The sequence below is a fragment of the Amphiura filiformis genome, chromosome 5 (assembly GCF_039555335.1).
Source record: "Amphiura filiformis chromosome 5, Afil_fr2py, whole genome shotgun sequence".
NCBI lineage: Eukaryota > Metazoa > Echinodermata > Ophiuroidea > Amphilepidida > Amphiuridae > Amphiura > Amphiura filiformis.
The window spans coordinates 43,261,570-43,278,551 of NC_092632.1; the positions used below are offsets into that span (position 1 = coordinate 43,261,570).

A 16,982-nucleotide genomic window follows, 5' to 3' on the forward strand; every position below is an offset into this window, starting at 1 on the left:
TGCGCTGTAAAAGTATCACAGTGGGTGGGTGTGGCCAATGCAGCCATTTAGGAAGCAGTGGCAACGATGATGATACAGTTGAAACTCGATAAGCCAAACCAGTTTGCAGTTAACTCCAAAACATACTTGCTTATAATAATGACCTGATAACAAGCTTAATTGCAAGCAGAAGTTCTAACAAATTTGTATTTCAGATTTCACTGTAATAATAATAATAATAATAATAAATAATAGCAATAAAAACAATATTATAATAATATTGTAGTAATAAAATGTGCTTTATATGTATATACAGAAGAAACCTAATAGTAGTTTTTAATACATCATGAAAGGGAAACATTAGTTTGCAGCATTGAAATATTATATTGACATTTGTGTGCACCAGAACATATCCTTGTGGTGCACACACCAACTATTCTATCTTAAATTCTTCTAGCTACCTTCTTCAAAGCACAGCTTGTATATTGAGCAACATACAAGGATGAGTTGTGACACGGTGTGGATAACACTATTGCATGGCGTATTCATTCAACAGTAAGAATCTGAACACATAAAAAGCACACAAAAAAGGTATTATCTAAGTGTTGAGTTGTGTATGGGCGAGTCATCCTTTGGCGAGTTATGGGGAGAGTTATAGTAGCTATTTTATCTACAGTAAATAGTGGAGTAATTTTAGGACGAGTTATAAGTAAATTGTAGTGAGTTTAGGTTGTTCAAGTTAAATTTTGAGTTACAGTTGCATTTTAGAGTTTGATTTAGAGTTGAATTTTAGAGTTAGAGTTGTACTAGGAGTTCGATTTAGATCAAACTCTAAAATGTAACTCTAACTCCAACTAACTCTTAAAATGCATTTACTCTTAATGAGCTTAATTTCAACTGTTAATGTTTCCATTAAGTTACTCACAAAAAACACAGTGTTACAAGCTTTCTACATATGCATTTGCTGATAAATGATGATCACAGCTGATCACAACTTGCCCATACACAACTCACCATTTAGCGATACCTCTAGGAATATAAGTAGTGTTGTCTCTAAATAATCAGTCAACATCATAAAACTTGATTCTCTGTTATTATTTGTTTCACTAGTCTTTCCAATTGAAATAGATGCACGTCTTCCTCTCCTGGTACAATACACCGCACAGCTTCAGCTAGATTGCATAAATACTCGGCATTCTTACCACTCGGACCAACAGACACTGCTATTTGCTTAGCAATCTCCTCCATCGATGCTGGACCAAGGTATTCCTCATTATCTTCTGTGGCGATGTAAATCATCACTTTGAATGGTTTGCTAGACTTAGTCATGTCATTATATTGTGGCCAGAAATCTACTGTCGCCACTGTGTAGCCACCTTTCTCCCTGTAATCGAGGTACTCTTTAACATATTTTCTATTTTCATCTGCAACTTCATAAGCTATACCCCATACACATTCCTGAAATGTAATAATATATTGATAAAATATCAGATACCAAGATAGCATTAGTGAAAAATAATTGTTAACAAAATTTTGGGAGTTGTCATCAATGAAATCTCATCCCTCCACATGTTTACTCTTTAGATTTATACTAATTGAGAAGTGATCACCAGGAGGGCATAACACCCTTTAAAGATGTGTGACTCAATTGAAAGACTCACCACTCACCCCCTCTCCCTTTAAAAGTAAAGTAAAGGAGTTGAACCTGCATTTTTTACAGGACTGAGTGCCCATCGATCTTTTGTTAGTGATTAAGCCTGCCTCCATGTGAATTCGTGCATGGTATACACCCGGGGGGGTCACTCATATACCAAAGTGGTACGCATGCTCGTCCCCAAAAACGTCGAAAAAGGGTCCATTTTTGGCCTTGTGGCGGCGTCGACGTTTTCAGAAAAAGGGTGCTTTTCAGGTAAAGTTTCGACGTTTAGGGTATCTTTTTTCAATTTCAATGGATTTGTTTTAGAGTTTACGCCATTTAGGGGTCCATTTTAGCTTCTTACGCCGAATTATACCATATTTTAGGGGTAAGATTTTCAGAGCCTTACGCCAATAAGGGGTGAAATTTGTCTACACTGATTACGCCATTTAGGGTCTATTTTTGAGGTGCTGGGACGAGCATGCATACCACTTTGGTAAGCGAGTGACCCCCCCGGGGGTATACATATAGTATGCACTTTTCAATCTTTGAAGTAGCCAAACCTCCTCCGTGGACAGAGTGAAAAACAGATACATTTCTTTAAAAGGGCATATCTTCAAAAGTTATGAGCCGATTGAAATAATTGTTTCGGTTTATTAAGGCTTCTTTACATACATGTACCAACATAATATATACTAATCAACTTTTCTGAAATAGGAGAAAAAAAAGGGCGCAATGAGGGGCATCATTTTTTTGGACACCCTGTAACACATGGTCCATCATGGACCATTCACCTTTAAATGGCAAGGATATTTTTAAATAATTCTAAATAAATGAAATAAAAATAAAAATAAAATTCTAAGTACATTGTACTACTTTTAAGTTAAACTAGAGTACCTGCGGCTGTGAGGGCACTGTAGCTGTACGTGAGAGCACCACCAGCATCAGATAATGATGCTGTTTGACCCCCCAATGACCCCATATGACCTCTGACCCTAGATGACCTTGGCTTGATTCCCTATGACCTTTGATGACCTCAGTTTTATTTGATACATCCGTTTGAAATTTAGAAGCTATGAATGCTGAGAAGACATTGCAGTCCTCACAGGGAGTGGTGAAATCTTCCTGTTCCTGTCATATTGAGAATTCGTTATACCATGTTTAAGCCCTCGTAGCAAGGACTCCACCCACCAAGTCTGTGCCCGATCGGACAAAGTTTGAAATTTGACCCCCTCCGTAATGACCTTTGACCTCGGTTGACCTCAATGGTATTTTGCGCATATATACCCCTCGTAGCAAGGATTCCACCCACCAACTTTGAGCCCGATCGGACAAAGTTTGAAATTTAACCCCTTCATAATGACCTTTGACCTCGGTTGACCTAAATTTCATTTTGGGCATATATTCCCCTCGTATGAAGGATTCCACCCACCAAGTTTGAGCCCGATCGGACAAAGTTTGAAATTTGACCCCTCCGTAATGACCTTTGACCTCGGTTGACCTCAATTTTATTTCGGGCATATATTCCCTTGTATCAAGGATTCCACCCACCAAGTTTGAGCCCGATCGGACAAAGTTTGAAATTTGACCCCTCCGTAATGACCTTTGACCTCGGTTGACCTCAATTTTATTTCGGGCATATACTCGCCTTGTATCAAGGATTCCACCTACCAAGTTTGGGCCCGATCGGACAAAGTTGAAATTTTGACCTTTGACCTTGACCTCCGATGACCTTTAAAACTACCCCATAAACGTGGAATGCCTGATACCTATCTATATCCAAAATATCGGAACGATGCGTCGAAGCGCGGCGAAACGCATAGCCGGACAGACGGACAGACAGAGCTTACGATTTTATTAGTACTAGTGCACCTGCAGCTGTGAGAGCCCTAATGCTGTGAGAGCACTGGTTGACCTCAATTTTGTTTATGCATATATATTCCCTCGTACGAGGATTCCACCCACCAAGTTTGAGCCTGATAGGACAAAGTTTGAAATCCATGACCTTTGACCTTTGACCTCGGATGACCTCCATATAATGTTTTTCATGCTCCCCTCATACAAAGGTTTCGACCCACCAAGTTTGACCCGATCGGACAAAGTTTGAAATTTGACCCCTCCGTAATGACCTTTGACCTCGGTTGACCTCGATTTTATTTCGCGTATTATATTCCCCTCCTATCAAGGACGGCACCCACCAAGTTTGGGCCCGATCGGACAAAGTTTGAAATTTTGACCTTTGACCTTGACCTCCGATGACCTTCAAACTACCCGGTAAACAGCGCCGACGCCCGATACCCATCTATGTGTGAAATATCGAACGATGCGTCGAGCCTTGGCGGAACGCATAGCCGGACAGACACACAGACGGACAGACAGAGCTTATGATTATTATAGTACTAGTGCACCTGCGGCTGTGAGAGCCCTTAGCCCCTACATGACCTTTGACCTCGGTTGACCTCAATTTTGTTTTGCGCATATATTCCCCTCGTATCAAGGATTGCACCCACCAAGTTTGAGCCCGATAGGACAAAGTTTGAAATCCATGACCTTTGACCTTTGACCTCGGATGACCTCCATATAATGTTTTTCATGCTCCCTCAGACGAAGGTTTCACCCACCAAGTTTGAGCCCGATCGGACAAAAATTTGACCCCTCTGCAATGACCTTTGACCTCGGTCGACCTCGATTTTATTTCGGGCATATATTCCCCTCGCATCAAGGATGCCACCCACCAAGTTTGGGCCCGATCGGACAAAGTTTGAAATTTTGACCTTTGACCTTGACCTCCGATGACCTTCAAAACCACATGGCCAACATGCTTTTCCCGATACCTACCTATATCTCTCGAAATTTGAGCGATGCGTCAAGCACGGCGAAACGCATAGCCGGACAGACAGATAGATAGACAGATAGATAGATAGATAGACAGACAGATACAGCCCGCTTATTATTTTATTAGTATAGATAGATAGATGTTATTAAGAAAAAAATATACTACAAACATGACAAACCTCTGGCTCCTCCAACAGAGTGACCACTCTTCCAGGCTGCAATGTAAAAAAGTAGATAACTTGTAAGTTAAGATTCATTAACTTAAAAACCTTTGGTGTTTTCAGTAGGCAATATATGATAGCCAAAAGATAATAATTTATATAATACTAGTGCACCTGCAGCTGTGAGAGCCCTGATGCTGTGAGAGCACTGGCTGACCTCAATTTTGTTTATGCATATATATTCCCCTCAGACGAGGATGCCACCCACCAAGTTTGAGCCCGATAGGACAAAGTTTGAAATCCGACCTTTGACCTTTGACCTCGGATGACCTCCATATGTTTTTCATGCTCCCCTCATACAAAGGATTCCACCTACCAAGTTTGAGCCCGATCGGACAAAGTTTGAAATTTGACCCCTCCGTAATGACCTTTGACCTCGGTTGACCTCGATTTTATTTCGCCCCTATATTCCCCTCGTATGGAGGGTCCCACCCACCAAATTTGGGCCCGATCGGACAAAGTTTGAAAATTTGACCTTTGACCTTGACCTCCGATGACCTTCAAAACCACACGGTCAACATGCTTTTCCCGGCACCTACCCATGTCCCAAATATCGGATTGATGCGTCGCAGCACGGCGGAACGCATAGCCGGACAGACAGAGACCGCTTATTATTTTAGTATAGTAGAAGTCAGTAACTCAATTTTAAAAAATGCCTCCTTTGGCCTCCACGGATCATACCATGTCAAATATACACCATGATACACACAAACATGTACTACTCCTTTACCATGTTTACTCCATTTTTATAAACAGGATGCCCTGCAAAATATAATGACACAAACATGTACATGTACTCCTTTTATAAACATGATGCCCTGCAAAATATATTGACAGGGCTAAACATCATTTGCTAGTAGTTTATTAGTACTTAGCATAATGTTGACTTACATTGCCTGGAACACCTCTGTGGTCTGTGCTTCCCTGCCAAAACCGTCTTTTGTAACCTTTAATGTACCCAATCTGTTTCTGCTTGAAAGGGAAGTCCACCTTCCATATGAGGGATCCATAGCCAAATACCCACATGATACACGCTCTAGATGCTGCAGATCACTATAAATTTAAAATGAAAGTGATTCATTCATGAGAACCATTTTATCATATGATTATGAATATTAATTATCTCTTTCAAAGTCAGGCAAGTTGAAAGACGCCCAACTTTGGCAAAATTTGATGCTTTACAGTGACAAATATGGTGACCATCTGTTTTAACCTCAACAAATTTGCGTCACACACCGATTCTTGCTATCATTTACAAATGTACACTCTTTTGCCTTCAAGCATAAAACACAGCGGAGGAAAAATTAAAAAATCAGGAAGGTAATGTAGCTTCGAGATACTCTAGCTAAAATACAGGTTTACATTTACTATCTTACATTATCTTGCTGTATTTCAGCTAGAGCTCCAAACGACAAGCTTCCGGGTTTTTGGAGAACAATACTGTTACGTAAGATGAAGAAGAAACCCGCCTCGGAGCCCGCCCTACTCATTATTTCATTGTACTTATTGCAATTTGCCTCCACACATTACGTAATCAACACAAGAGTGTTAACATTTTATAGTTTATAGTTGTAGTTGTAGTTTATAGTTGTAGTTATAGTTGTAGTTGTAGTTATAGTTGGAATTATAGTTGAGTTTATAGTTGTAGTTGTAATTATAGTTGAGTTTATAGTTGTAGTTGTAATTATAGTTGAGTTTATAGTTGTAGTTGGAATTATAGTTGAGTTTATAGTTGTAGTTGGAATTATAGTTGAGTTTATAGTTGTAGTTGGAATTATAGTTGAGTTTATAGTTGGCTAGATCGAGTATATAACTATAATGTATTGCTGTAGATTGTATTGTAATGCTTTCCCATAATGCATTGTTGGAATTCTTGCCCATAATGCATTTTTAAACCATGTTATTATTGTCATGTGAAATAGGCCTACATGCATCAGCTGTACCTTATATTCCCATACAAAGTATTGATGAAATGCCATAGCTTCCCATAATGCATTGTTGATACTATGCTATACCTGTAGTCAAATGCGTTCCATAATGCATTCCATACCCTGTACTGGAATGCTTTCCCATAATGCATTGTTGGAACTCTTGCCCATAATGCATTTTTAAAACCATGTTATTGTCATGTTAAATACATGTACACTATGTATTCTTCCCAGAATGCATCAGCTGTACCTTATATTCCCATACAAAGTATTGATGAAATTATGCCATAGCTTCCCATAATGCATTGTTGATACTATGCTATACCTGTAGTCAAATGCCATAGCTTCCCATAATGCCATAGCTTCCCATAAAATTATGAAATTATTTCATTCCCATGAAATTATGCCATAGCTTCCCATAATGCATTGTTGATACCATGCTATACCTGTAGTCAAATGCCTTCCATATTGCATTCCGTACCCTGTAGGCCTACTGGAATGCTTTCCCATAATGCATTGTTGAAACTATGATATAGTTTCCCATAATGCATTGTTGAAACTATATGCTATACCCATACTCTGTAGCGGAATGTCTTCCCATAATGCATTGCTGTAGATTGTATTGGAATGCTTTCCCATAATGCATTGTTGGAACTCTTGCCAATAATGCATTTTTAAAACCATGTTATTGTCATGTTAAATTCCCATACAAAGTATTGATGAAATTATGCCATAGCTTCCCATAATGCATTGTGGATACTATGCTATACCGGTAGTCAAATGCCTTCCATAAATGCATTCCGTACTCTGTACTGAATGCCTTCCCATAATGCATTGCTGTACCCTCTATTCGAATCCCTTGTGGTAAGTCACAATACATCAATACATCCTGGTAATATAGATTGTGAAATTTGGTGGAAAAAAAACAACTTATTGTCATTTTGTGGTCATATGAGGTCGAAACGCCATAGATTGTTGCAGAATTTTGGGAAAGACCAAAGAAATGAGACACAAATCCTGGATTGTACAGGGCAAAATATCCTTCTCCATCAGCATGTTGGTCGTGCATGTCAATCAATCATAGGCGTAGATCAGGGGGGTGTCTCCGAATATTTTGGCAGGGGATGGTCCATACAACGCCCCAATTTCAAAACCCACATATAGAATCTCACACTTCAAAAGTCACCAATCAGGCACTGAATCTTGGAAGGTTGTCCACAAATATGAATCCAGGCTTCAGAAGGCACAAATTGGGCACTGAATTTTGTAATTTGTCCACTTGTGTCGTCGCCATATACTATTACTAGTATCTTGATGTAAATGTGAAGATCCTTACTACAGGACCGCAACTGATGAAATGGTGTCCTTTGATACCTGTATACCATGATACAGGTCTAACCAACCAATTATAACAATTAGCCTCAATCCCTTTGGCATTGTTCATAATTCTGCATTTTTTTCAATATGATGAAGCCCTTCCTGGGTTCACTGTGAAATGTTACATGAGTCCTTTTTGTCAAGGTAAACAAAGATACTGGGTCCTGGGAGTTCTATAACTTCATGCTTGGAGTTGAGACACACAGTGAGGGGTCAATGTGTTGATGATGTTAAGCAGGAAATGAAAGCCTCTGGGTGGTCAAATCATGGCCAAAACAGCAACCCATTATGCAATTTATAGATAGCTCATGTCACTTCATGACTTAATTAATTTTTATAGCATGATCCTTAATCAATTCAAAGACCCAGAAGAGCAGAGGCATACCAGCATCAGCAGTAATGGGGAGTGGAAGAGGCTGGTCCAGGGGGGGGGGGCACTCAACACAAATGACCACAGGTATGCTCCCAGAGAGACCCCCTTTTGGATTTCGCAGCTCGAAAGACCCCTATATTTGATCAGCAGTAATGGGGAGTGGAAGAGGCTGGTCCAGGGGGGGGCACTCAACACAAATGACCACAGGTATGCTCCCGGAGAGACCCCCCCTTTTGGATTTCGCAGCTCCGAAAGACCCCCCTATATTTGACCAAAATAGAACTCCGAAAGACCCTTGATTTTGATAATTTCAGCTCTGAAAGGTTTTTTTCAAGCGCTTTTCAACCAGAAAGCCAAGATAGACCCTTGATTTGGACTGTTTGCAGCTCCAAAAGTCCCTGTTGTACTTGTTCGCAGCTCCAAAAGACCCCCTTTTATCAGTACGCAGTCAGCTCCCAAAGACCCACCACCTCAAAATTTCGGGGAGCATACCCACCAAAAATATTTTGATGTCCCCCTTCGGGGCTGGTCGATATTGCCTCGGCTCAAAATACTGGGACAAAATTGACCAAAAGTATCTTCTTTTGTCCTGGTTAGACCACCATTTTTAAACATTCTAATTTTGACCCAAAATTTCTCAGAGAATATCAACAATATTTTAGTAGAGGGACAGCAGGAAGATTTGGAAATTTTTCACCTCTTGGCCCTTCTTAATTCTCCCACTCCTGTAGAAGAGTTTACACGCTGTGTTTTGGAGGTGAAAATAAATAGGGTTCTATGTACAGGCCTGTCAGTGGTTTTACTTTTGGCTTCATCACCCAAACACCCCTCATTTTGGACTGTGCACTAATTATGAGCTGTGGGGATTTGGCTCTTTAAAAGAGGGGGCAGTACCCCGGGCAGTACAGAAATGTGTGCAAAATGTCATGCTTGCTACCCGGGGGGGGCACTTCAATTTGAAATGGATATAGGTGTAGGGCTGGCGCTTTCGCACTAAGGGGCATTCGGTGAGAGCAACATGTAAAAAATATGGGGTCATTGGGTGAGAGCATGATTTTTGGCATTCGGTGAGAGCAAAATGTAAAAAATATGGGGTCATTGGGTGAGAACAAGACCTTTTTTTTAAATGGAATCGTTGGGTGAGAACCAAAACAGCACCACAAAAACCTCGAAAATCGAGTTTCTAGTTCTAAATGGCTTCAAATTTCTTCATTTTTTCAAAATAAGTAACAAAATCAGTGATAAATGAAAGTTGCTGTTCAAATTGAACTTTTATTTTTCATGAGGCGGCGGCCCCCGAGAACTACTATCGGGCCCTACGCGGAGAGCGTCCGATCTCAGCATGTGTTCGTAACAAAATATGGGGTCTTTGGGTGACAGCGATGCTGACAAAGGGGGTCTTAACAGCCCTATATACGCGTCACCTCCAAAGTTGGAGTGCCCCCAGGGCTTGCTATGCTCGCAAATAAACTATTTAGGGACCGTTCACAAACACTTGTAAGGGGGGCCTGATGCAAAAAAAGGGGCACCATATGTATCAATGGCCCCTGGGCACCACAACCCCTGAACTACACCACTGAACACTAATTAAACTAATAGAGTGCAATTTGCACTAATTATGTTATGCTAAATGGTACTAAATGGCACAATTGTTTTTAAGAACCGCATTGTTACACCCACCCCACTATCATGACTATTTTAGCAGTATAGGCATGGTAGGTTATCAGATCTATACCAAGTCACAGCACAGATCCTGGAATTTATTTCCAGGGTCTGTTTTCACAACTACTAATCATGCTAATAGTCTCCCACAGTGAAAACATTTAATATGGCCATAAAACTAATTCCCCTTTGTTGTGCCCTCAAGTAATTTAGCCAGGTCTTCCAGAAAAAAAGAGTATCTGATGTTGGAGTAATAGTCTAAGAAGATTTGAATCTATAGACCTAGGTTTTGAATTTACCCGGGGAATTTACTAGGTTTAATACCTGATCATCATGAAAGATTTCTTACTTCTGTGATCATATGTAGCATACGTGAAATATTCAACCCTAACTCTAAACCTACAACTACTATAAAGTAACTATAAACTCAACTATAACTCTAGACTCAACTATAACTCTCTAATTATAACTCTCAATCCAGCTACAATTCTAACTGCAACTATAAATGCAACTATAATCCAACTACAATTATAAATGATTATAAAAATGTGATTACAACTATAACTACAACTATAACTACAATGTCAATGATAAAAATACATTTACTCTCAACACAAAGCTTTTGTGAGGATTAGTGAGTGGATAAGAAATTGACAGTGGAGGATACGAAGGACACGCCGATTGTTAGTTGTCAATCATGAATTGCAGCAACGTATTAATATTTTACTGCATGGCATTCCGCAAACACCAAGACAAATTATGCCGTATTTTTCCAAAGATCATCTCATATGAAGTAAGCTGAATGCGATCTGTACTTTTGTAACATTCCGATCGCTTTTGATCACCCATTATCGGCGAATTTGCTTGAAAACATGTGAGTTCATGTTGTGTAAACATAATTAGCATAGACACAAATGAAATTACAATGCAATACAATGCAATTTGAATGCGCAGCAGATCTATAGAAATAACGTTGCCCGGTTTTATGCAGAATTAGACCCTGTCTGAGGTAATGGGAAATTCACCGGGATTTATCGTCTTACATTGTTTTCTCTGTGGATTTGGAGAAATTTGGATGAAAGTCAACCGTATGAGCAAGATTTGCATATTTTGGCAGTCTAAAATTTTGCTGAAGTGTAAGTTTAGCAACTTTTTTGATGCGATCGCCTGTCCTGATCGGATGTCTTCTTCTTCTTCCATTGAGTACATCCCTCCGTAGTGGAGTATAGTCGTACTTGGGTGCAAAAGGTGCTTGGTCACGGGAACAAATTTCAACGAAATGTGCAGATAACTTAAAACATGGTGCAAGTAAAAAGATGACCCGTGGCAGACTATCGGAGGGTGAGTGGGCCCAGGCGGTTCCGGAGAATATCCAGTGACTGAGCTGACACCACAGTGATTGGTAGTGAATTCCAGATACAGATGGCACTTGGGAAGAAACTGTGTTGATAAGACAGGATTCTGCAGTGTTGTTGTTTGAACTGTTGGTTGTGGCCTCTAGTCTGGTCTGATGAAGATGGGAACAAGTATGGTGGAGCAGCAGGAATGGCGGCAAGACCATGTACTATCCTGTACAGCATGATGATTTTGCTGTGGGCCCTACGTTCATAGAGTGTCTGCCATTGTAGACTTTGTAGCATCTGGGTTACGCTGCTCTGTTGGTTGTAGTCGGCCGTCACAAACCTAGCAGCACGCCGTTGGACCATGTCAATCTGGGCAATCAGGTCCTGCGTATGTGGATCCCACACCGTAGATGAATATTCCAGTGTGGGACGAACATATGTCTTGTAGGCCAGTTCCTTGATCTTTGGGGAACATTTCCTCAGATTGCGGCGGAGAAAGCCGAGGGTGCTGTTGCTTTTGTTGCAGATGTTCTGAACATGCGGCTTCCAGCTGAGGTTACGGTGGATAGTGACACCCAGATACTTTGCCTCATCAACAGTTCGGAGTGCAGTCCCATGGATTGAGTACGGGTTGCACCCAAGATGTTACTTAAACTTGTTGGAGATTCTGAGAACTTCGCATTTGTCAGCGTTGAATTGCATTAACCACTTCTTCTCCCACTCCTGAAGGTTGGTGAGGTCTTGGTTAAGAGCAGTGATGTCATCTTGGGATTGGATTGGTCTATACAGGAGGGCATCATCAGCAAAGAGTCGTATACTTGACGAAACACACTCGGGAAGGTCGTTAATGAAGACCAAGAACAACAGGGGTCCCAGAACAGTGCCTTGGGGCACCCCTGAAGTTACGCTGGCGACGCTGCTCTTTTCCCCCTCAAGAATCACACTCTGGGTACGCCCTGATAAGAAGTCTCGTATCCAAGAGAGTAGCTGGCCTCGGACCCGTGAGTGATGGAGCTTCAAAAGAAGACGTTCATGAGGTACACGATCGAAGGCCTTCGAGAAATCAAGGAGAACTGCATCGATCTGCTGCTTGTCTCAAGTCCTCTGGCCAGGTCGTCAATTGTTATCAGGAGCTGTGAATCGCAGGAACGCTTCTTCCTGAATCCCAATTGGCATTCAGTTAGCAGGTTGTGTGCATCGAGGTGTTGCATGATCTGGCTGTGGATGATATGCTCAGCTGTTTTGCAGACAATTGATGTGAGCGATATTGGGCGATAGTTTTCAGGTTTGTGTTTGTCACCCTTCTTAAAGATAGGAGTCACGTCAGCACATTTCCATGCAAGAGGGATCTTTCCTTGATGGACGGTGGCGTTGAAGAGTAGGCACAGAATTGGTGCAAGCTCATCCGCTGCTTCTTTAAGAAGATAGGCAGGCAGGTTATCAGGACCACTGGCTGTGTGGGGTTTGATGTTGGCAAGGAGTTTCCTAACACCTTCAGTGTCGATGGAGAAAGATGGTACTGGTGGGTGTGGGCTGATGCCAAGATCTGGTAAATCAGATGCATCCTCATTGGTGAAGACAGAAGCAAACTGATCGTTCAGCATGTTTGACTTAGTTGTGCTGTCACTTTGCAGGACACCGTCTTTCATCAGTGGCGCAACACGAATTCTCGCATCGTTTGCTCTTGATGTAGGACCAGAACCTTTTAGGGTTGCTATCTCCTTCTCCACACAGCATGTCACCGATGTAGTTGTGGTAGGCTGATTTGCAGTCTCTTTGCAGGAGTTTCTTGAGGTCCTTATATCGGGTCCAGTCTTTTGGATCCTTTGATCTGGTGGCTCTTGTATACGCTTTCTTCTTCCTCCTGGATAAGGCCTTGATGTGGCGATTGATCCATGGTTGATTGAATCTTGTAGAAGACAGTTTGGAAGGGACCATCGAGTCCAAGATGTTGAGGAGGAAGGTTGTTATCTGCTCCCAGAGGTCGTTGACATCTGTGTCAGTTGAATTGGAAGCGACAAAGTGACTGCCAAAGGTGTTGATTTCTGACTTGATGTTGCTCATATCAGCTTTCTTCCATAAGAGGATTTTGCGGCGGACTGGCTTTTGTCTTTTGGCACGGATGTCAGACAATGTAAGAACCATCTCGTGGTCGCTTGCACCAGGCATAGGCAAACACTTGCTGACGAGGGCTGGTCTGTTAGTAAGAAACAGGTCCAAGGTGTTTTCCTCTCTGGTCGGAAGTCAACAATTTGTGTTAGACCCAAATCGCTGAATGTAGAAAGAAAGCAATTGTTCATTGCAAGACTGTACTGGTGGCCAACAATAGCTGATGTGTCCCAATCTATGTCCGGAAGATTGAAATCCCCGCTGAGCCAGACTACAGCTGACGGGTTGCTAGAGACGACATGTCGAATAGACTGGCACAGGGACTGGGCGTAGGCAAGATCACGATTTGGTGGTCGATACGCTGACATAACAATGAGAGGTTGTTGACCATACAGCTGGATCTTAGTTGCAACTAGCTCACAATTACCATTAATTTTGATTTCACCATCAATGATGACATTTTTGGTAGCAAGTAATACAACTCCATGGCCATCGGCACGGTCTACTTCTGAACTTCCATTGCTTTACACGGTGTCATGCTTCAGCAAATCCGACTAGATTTTGAATGCAATGGTCTCTAGCCTAGTAGAATGTGAAGCTATCGGTGAGCAAATTCTTGGCTAGATTTCTCGAGCATGCAAGCCTCAAAGTAATTAATGAATGTATCTATAGAAATAGCAGAGTTGCTCTACACTATATGTGTGGAATAGGGAGACATGAAGTCCATGTACAAAGACCAGAATTACATTTCAAATGTACACCAAGGTATTCTTCCCCAACTATTTCACTTACCATGTCACTGTTGCCCTAAACATCTTTGAAATAAGCTTCCTTGGTTGTATTATGTCTCTGGAAATTTATTGGTCCAAATTTGTAGTCAATATCCTGAAATTATGTGTCCTGCTTGTAAGCTACACCATGCTTCAAATGGTGTTGATCAAATCTAGCTCTCAAAATGTCTGACAAAACAATCCCTAACTTTTGACCTTTCATAAAGACATGTGTTATTCTACCAATACCACACAGAACAGAGACTGTGACTATGAGGTTGATGACACATCAGCAGTTGTTCTGAAAGCATGTGCTAACATGTGCAGGTGCATGGGTGAATGAACATGTGGACTCTCAACCAGTCTCTTGTTCAGCATGAATTGGGCTATTATGACAGTGCTATCAAGGCCTTGTGCATGTGTCTAAGGTCTGATTTTGGGTCATGTTGTGAACATATACAATGGACATGTACAGCTGAATTTGTCATGTGGATATTTAGACTTTTATCAATAAAGTAAGTACAAATTGGGGATCATATTTTCAGATATGGAATAAGGACTTTGAGTGCATTTTAAAAGTGGTGTGTGTGTGGGAATTTTTATAACTGGTGCAGTTATCAGGTTCTGAAATATACACTCTTTGACAGCTCTCTCCGTGCCTGTTTGAATGCCTGGTTATACCATGTACCCATACACTAGGTATGGGTACATGAGACCAGGTATAGCTCTACACTGTAGACATACATTGTAGCACAAATTGCTGAATCATGTACCGGTACCGGTAATTACAAAATTTATGTTTATTTATAATAAGCTTTTTAATACTAAGGGACCGTTCACAAACACTTGTAAGGGGGGCCTGATGCAAAAAGGGGGCCCTGAACATTTTTGACCCTCCTAAGGGGGGGGCCTGAAAAAATGACCACAAATTTTCCTGGAAAAATTGAGTTTATATGCTTTTCTATGGGGTTGACCCATAATTTTCATGTCAAAAGGGGCCCTGAAATTTTTGAGGTCTGTAAAGGGGGGCCCCGAAAAATTTTCGCGATGAAATTTTTTTGCATCAGCCCCCCCCTTACAAGTGTTTGTGAACGGTCCCTAAAATACTACTGATCGACAATCATCACCAATTCATGCATACTTACCTTCAGTATTCACGCGATCTAATTAATTGCAAATGGCAAGGTTAAATCTTTATTATCAACAGTAACAGGTGATGAAGTAATTAGTGTAAACCGATTAGTTCCAGACCAATAATTTATTGAAAAGATTCCCGCAACTCGTCCTGCTATCCAATGCTATCGGAATTTGTCGCTCCGCTAATTAATCTGTGCTCAGTGCGCATGCGTTGAAAGTATGATGTCTGGCTAAATACAGCCGTATGAAAACATCACTTTTGGATGTCGGCGGGTCTTTCAATTTTAATTTTATTGAGTTTTGTTGCTTCCCCGGTGCTGCGCGATGATCCCGTTGTCGTGAAAAACTGTTGCTTCCTCTCAAAAAAGAAAGGATGGTTTGTATAAGGGTTGTGCAATAAATTATTGAATAATTATTCGGGGGGGGGGGGATTTCAAACCGGCGCGCCAAAAAGTGCTCCCCCCTCGGAATGCCAAAACAAGAAGAAGAAACTAAGCAAACAAAAACAAAACAATAAAACAAAAGCAATTGCCTGCCCCAGTACATGGCACCAATACCAATGCTTTTTTAATAGTGTTAAGAGCAAAAGTATCATTCTGATAAACACATGCCTGATTTACTCCCGGATTTACTCATTACACACAGCAAACTATCGCCCCTCTCGGCCTGCCAAAAATTGCTTCCCTCAGTTTTTCACGCCATGTAATTCCGAAAAGTTGACAACTCTGCTACAATTCAGCATCGAAGTGGTTACGTAATTCTCTTGGTTACCGGATCACGCTACTTTGGTATGCCTTCGAGTGCCATATACTTTATGTGGTGATCATTTCGATCGTGGTTCATTACTCTAGCGCGTGATCCCGTTGACATAGTAACATTACGTAACCCGATACTGAATATAGAATACCTCGAGTTGCACAACAACAAAGAGATCAAGCCTAGATGGTGCAAACTATTCTTAATTTAAAACGTTTTGCAAGATGTACAAGTTGAGAAATCTCTGGGATAAAATGGGAGTATCATTAATTATGTTGACCCAAGTGGAGCCCAATATAAAGCGCATTGAGCATGACAGTCATGCATTTGGGCACTTTCTTATGCCAAAGTAGTAAAATATCACCCATTATTATGTTTTGATGGATCCAAGTTGTGATAATATTGGATCCAAAACATAATAATGCTAGAATTGGATGCTTTACAATGTTTAAGCCCAATATTTATTGGTCTCGCTATGAGTTTTAAAATATTGGACTCGACTACGCCTCGTCCAATATTTTAAAACTCATAGCTCGACCAATAAATATGGGCTCAACCGATCCAATTTTATATCAAAGTTGTAATTGCCAAAAATCTCATTTATCATCAAAATAAATAGTAGTCCCTACAAATCCTCCCACCCCTGTTTTTAGTTTCTACAGGGCCCTGCCCCCCCCCCCATTTAAGGGGCTGTGCAATAATTATGAGCCCTGGGGGAGGGTAAAATTGGGGGGCAAGAAATTTTAAGCGAGCCAAAAGGGGGGCAAGCAATTTTGGCAAGCTGAGAGGGGGGCAAGCGATTTTTGGCACACATTCATGGGGCGCCTTTTTAATAAAACGCTCTAAAAAGGCTTAG

The 16,982-nt window shown here is 41.1% G+C and overlaps 1 protein-coding gene across 2 annotated transcripts; it reads right to left on the reverse strand.

Moving 5' to 3' along the window:
• Positions 1-888: 888 nt before the first annotated feature.
• Positions 889-15,564, reverse strand: LOC140153175 (putative glutathione-specific gamma-glutamylcyclotransferase 2). Of its 2 annotated transcripts, none has more exons than XM_072175844.1 (4): positions 15,379-15,564; positions 5,563-5,724; positions 4,630-4,665; positions 889-1,437 (listed from the first exon to the last, which is right to left on the reverse strand). In XM_072175844.1, exons 2-4 carry the CDS (start codon positions 5,695-5,697, stop codon positions 1,051-1,053), a joined length of 558 nt encoding a protein of 185 aa, XP_072031945.1. In that variant the 5' UTR covers positions 5,698-5,724; positions 15,379-15,564; the 3' UTR covers positions 889-1,050. The 2 variants fall into 2 exon arrangements, with proteins under 2 accessions (XP_072031945.1, XP_072031946.1); XM_072175845.1 differs by having other exon boundaries at positions 15,485-15,533.
• Positions 15,565-16,982: the final 1,418 nt, after the last annotated feature.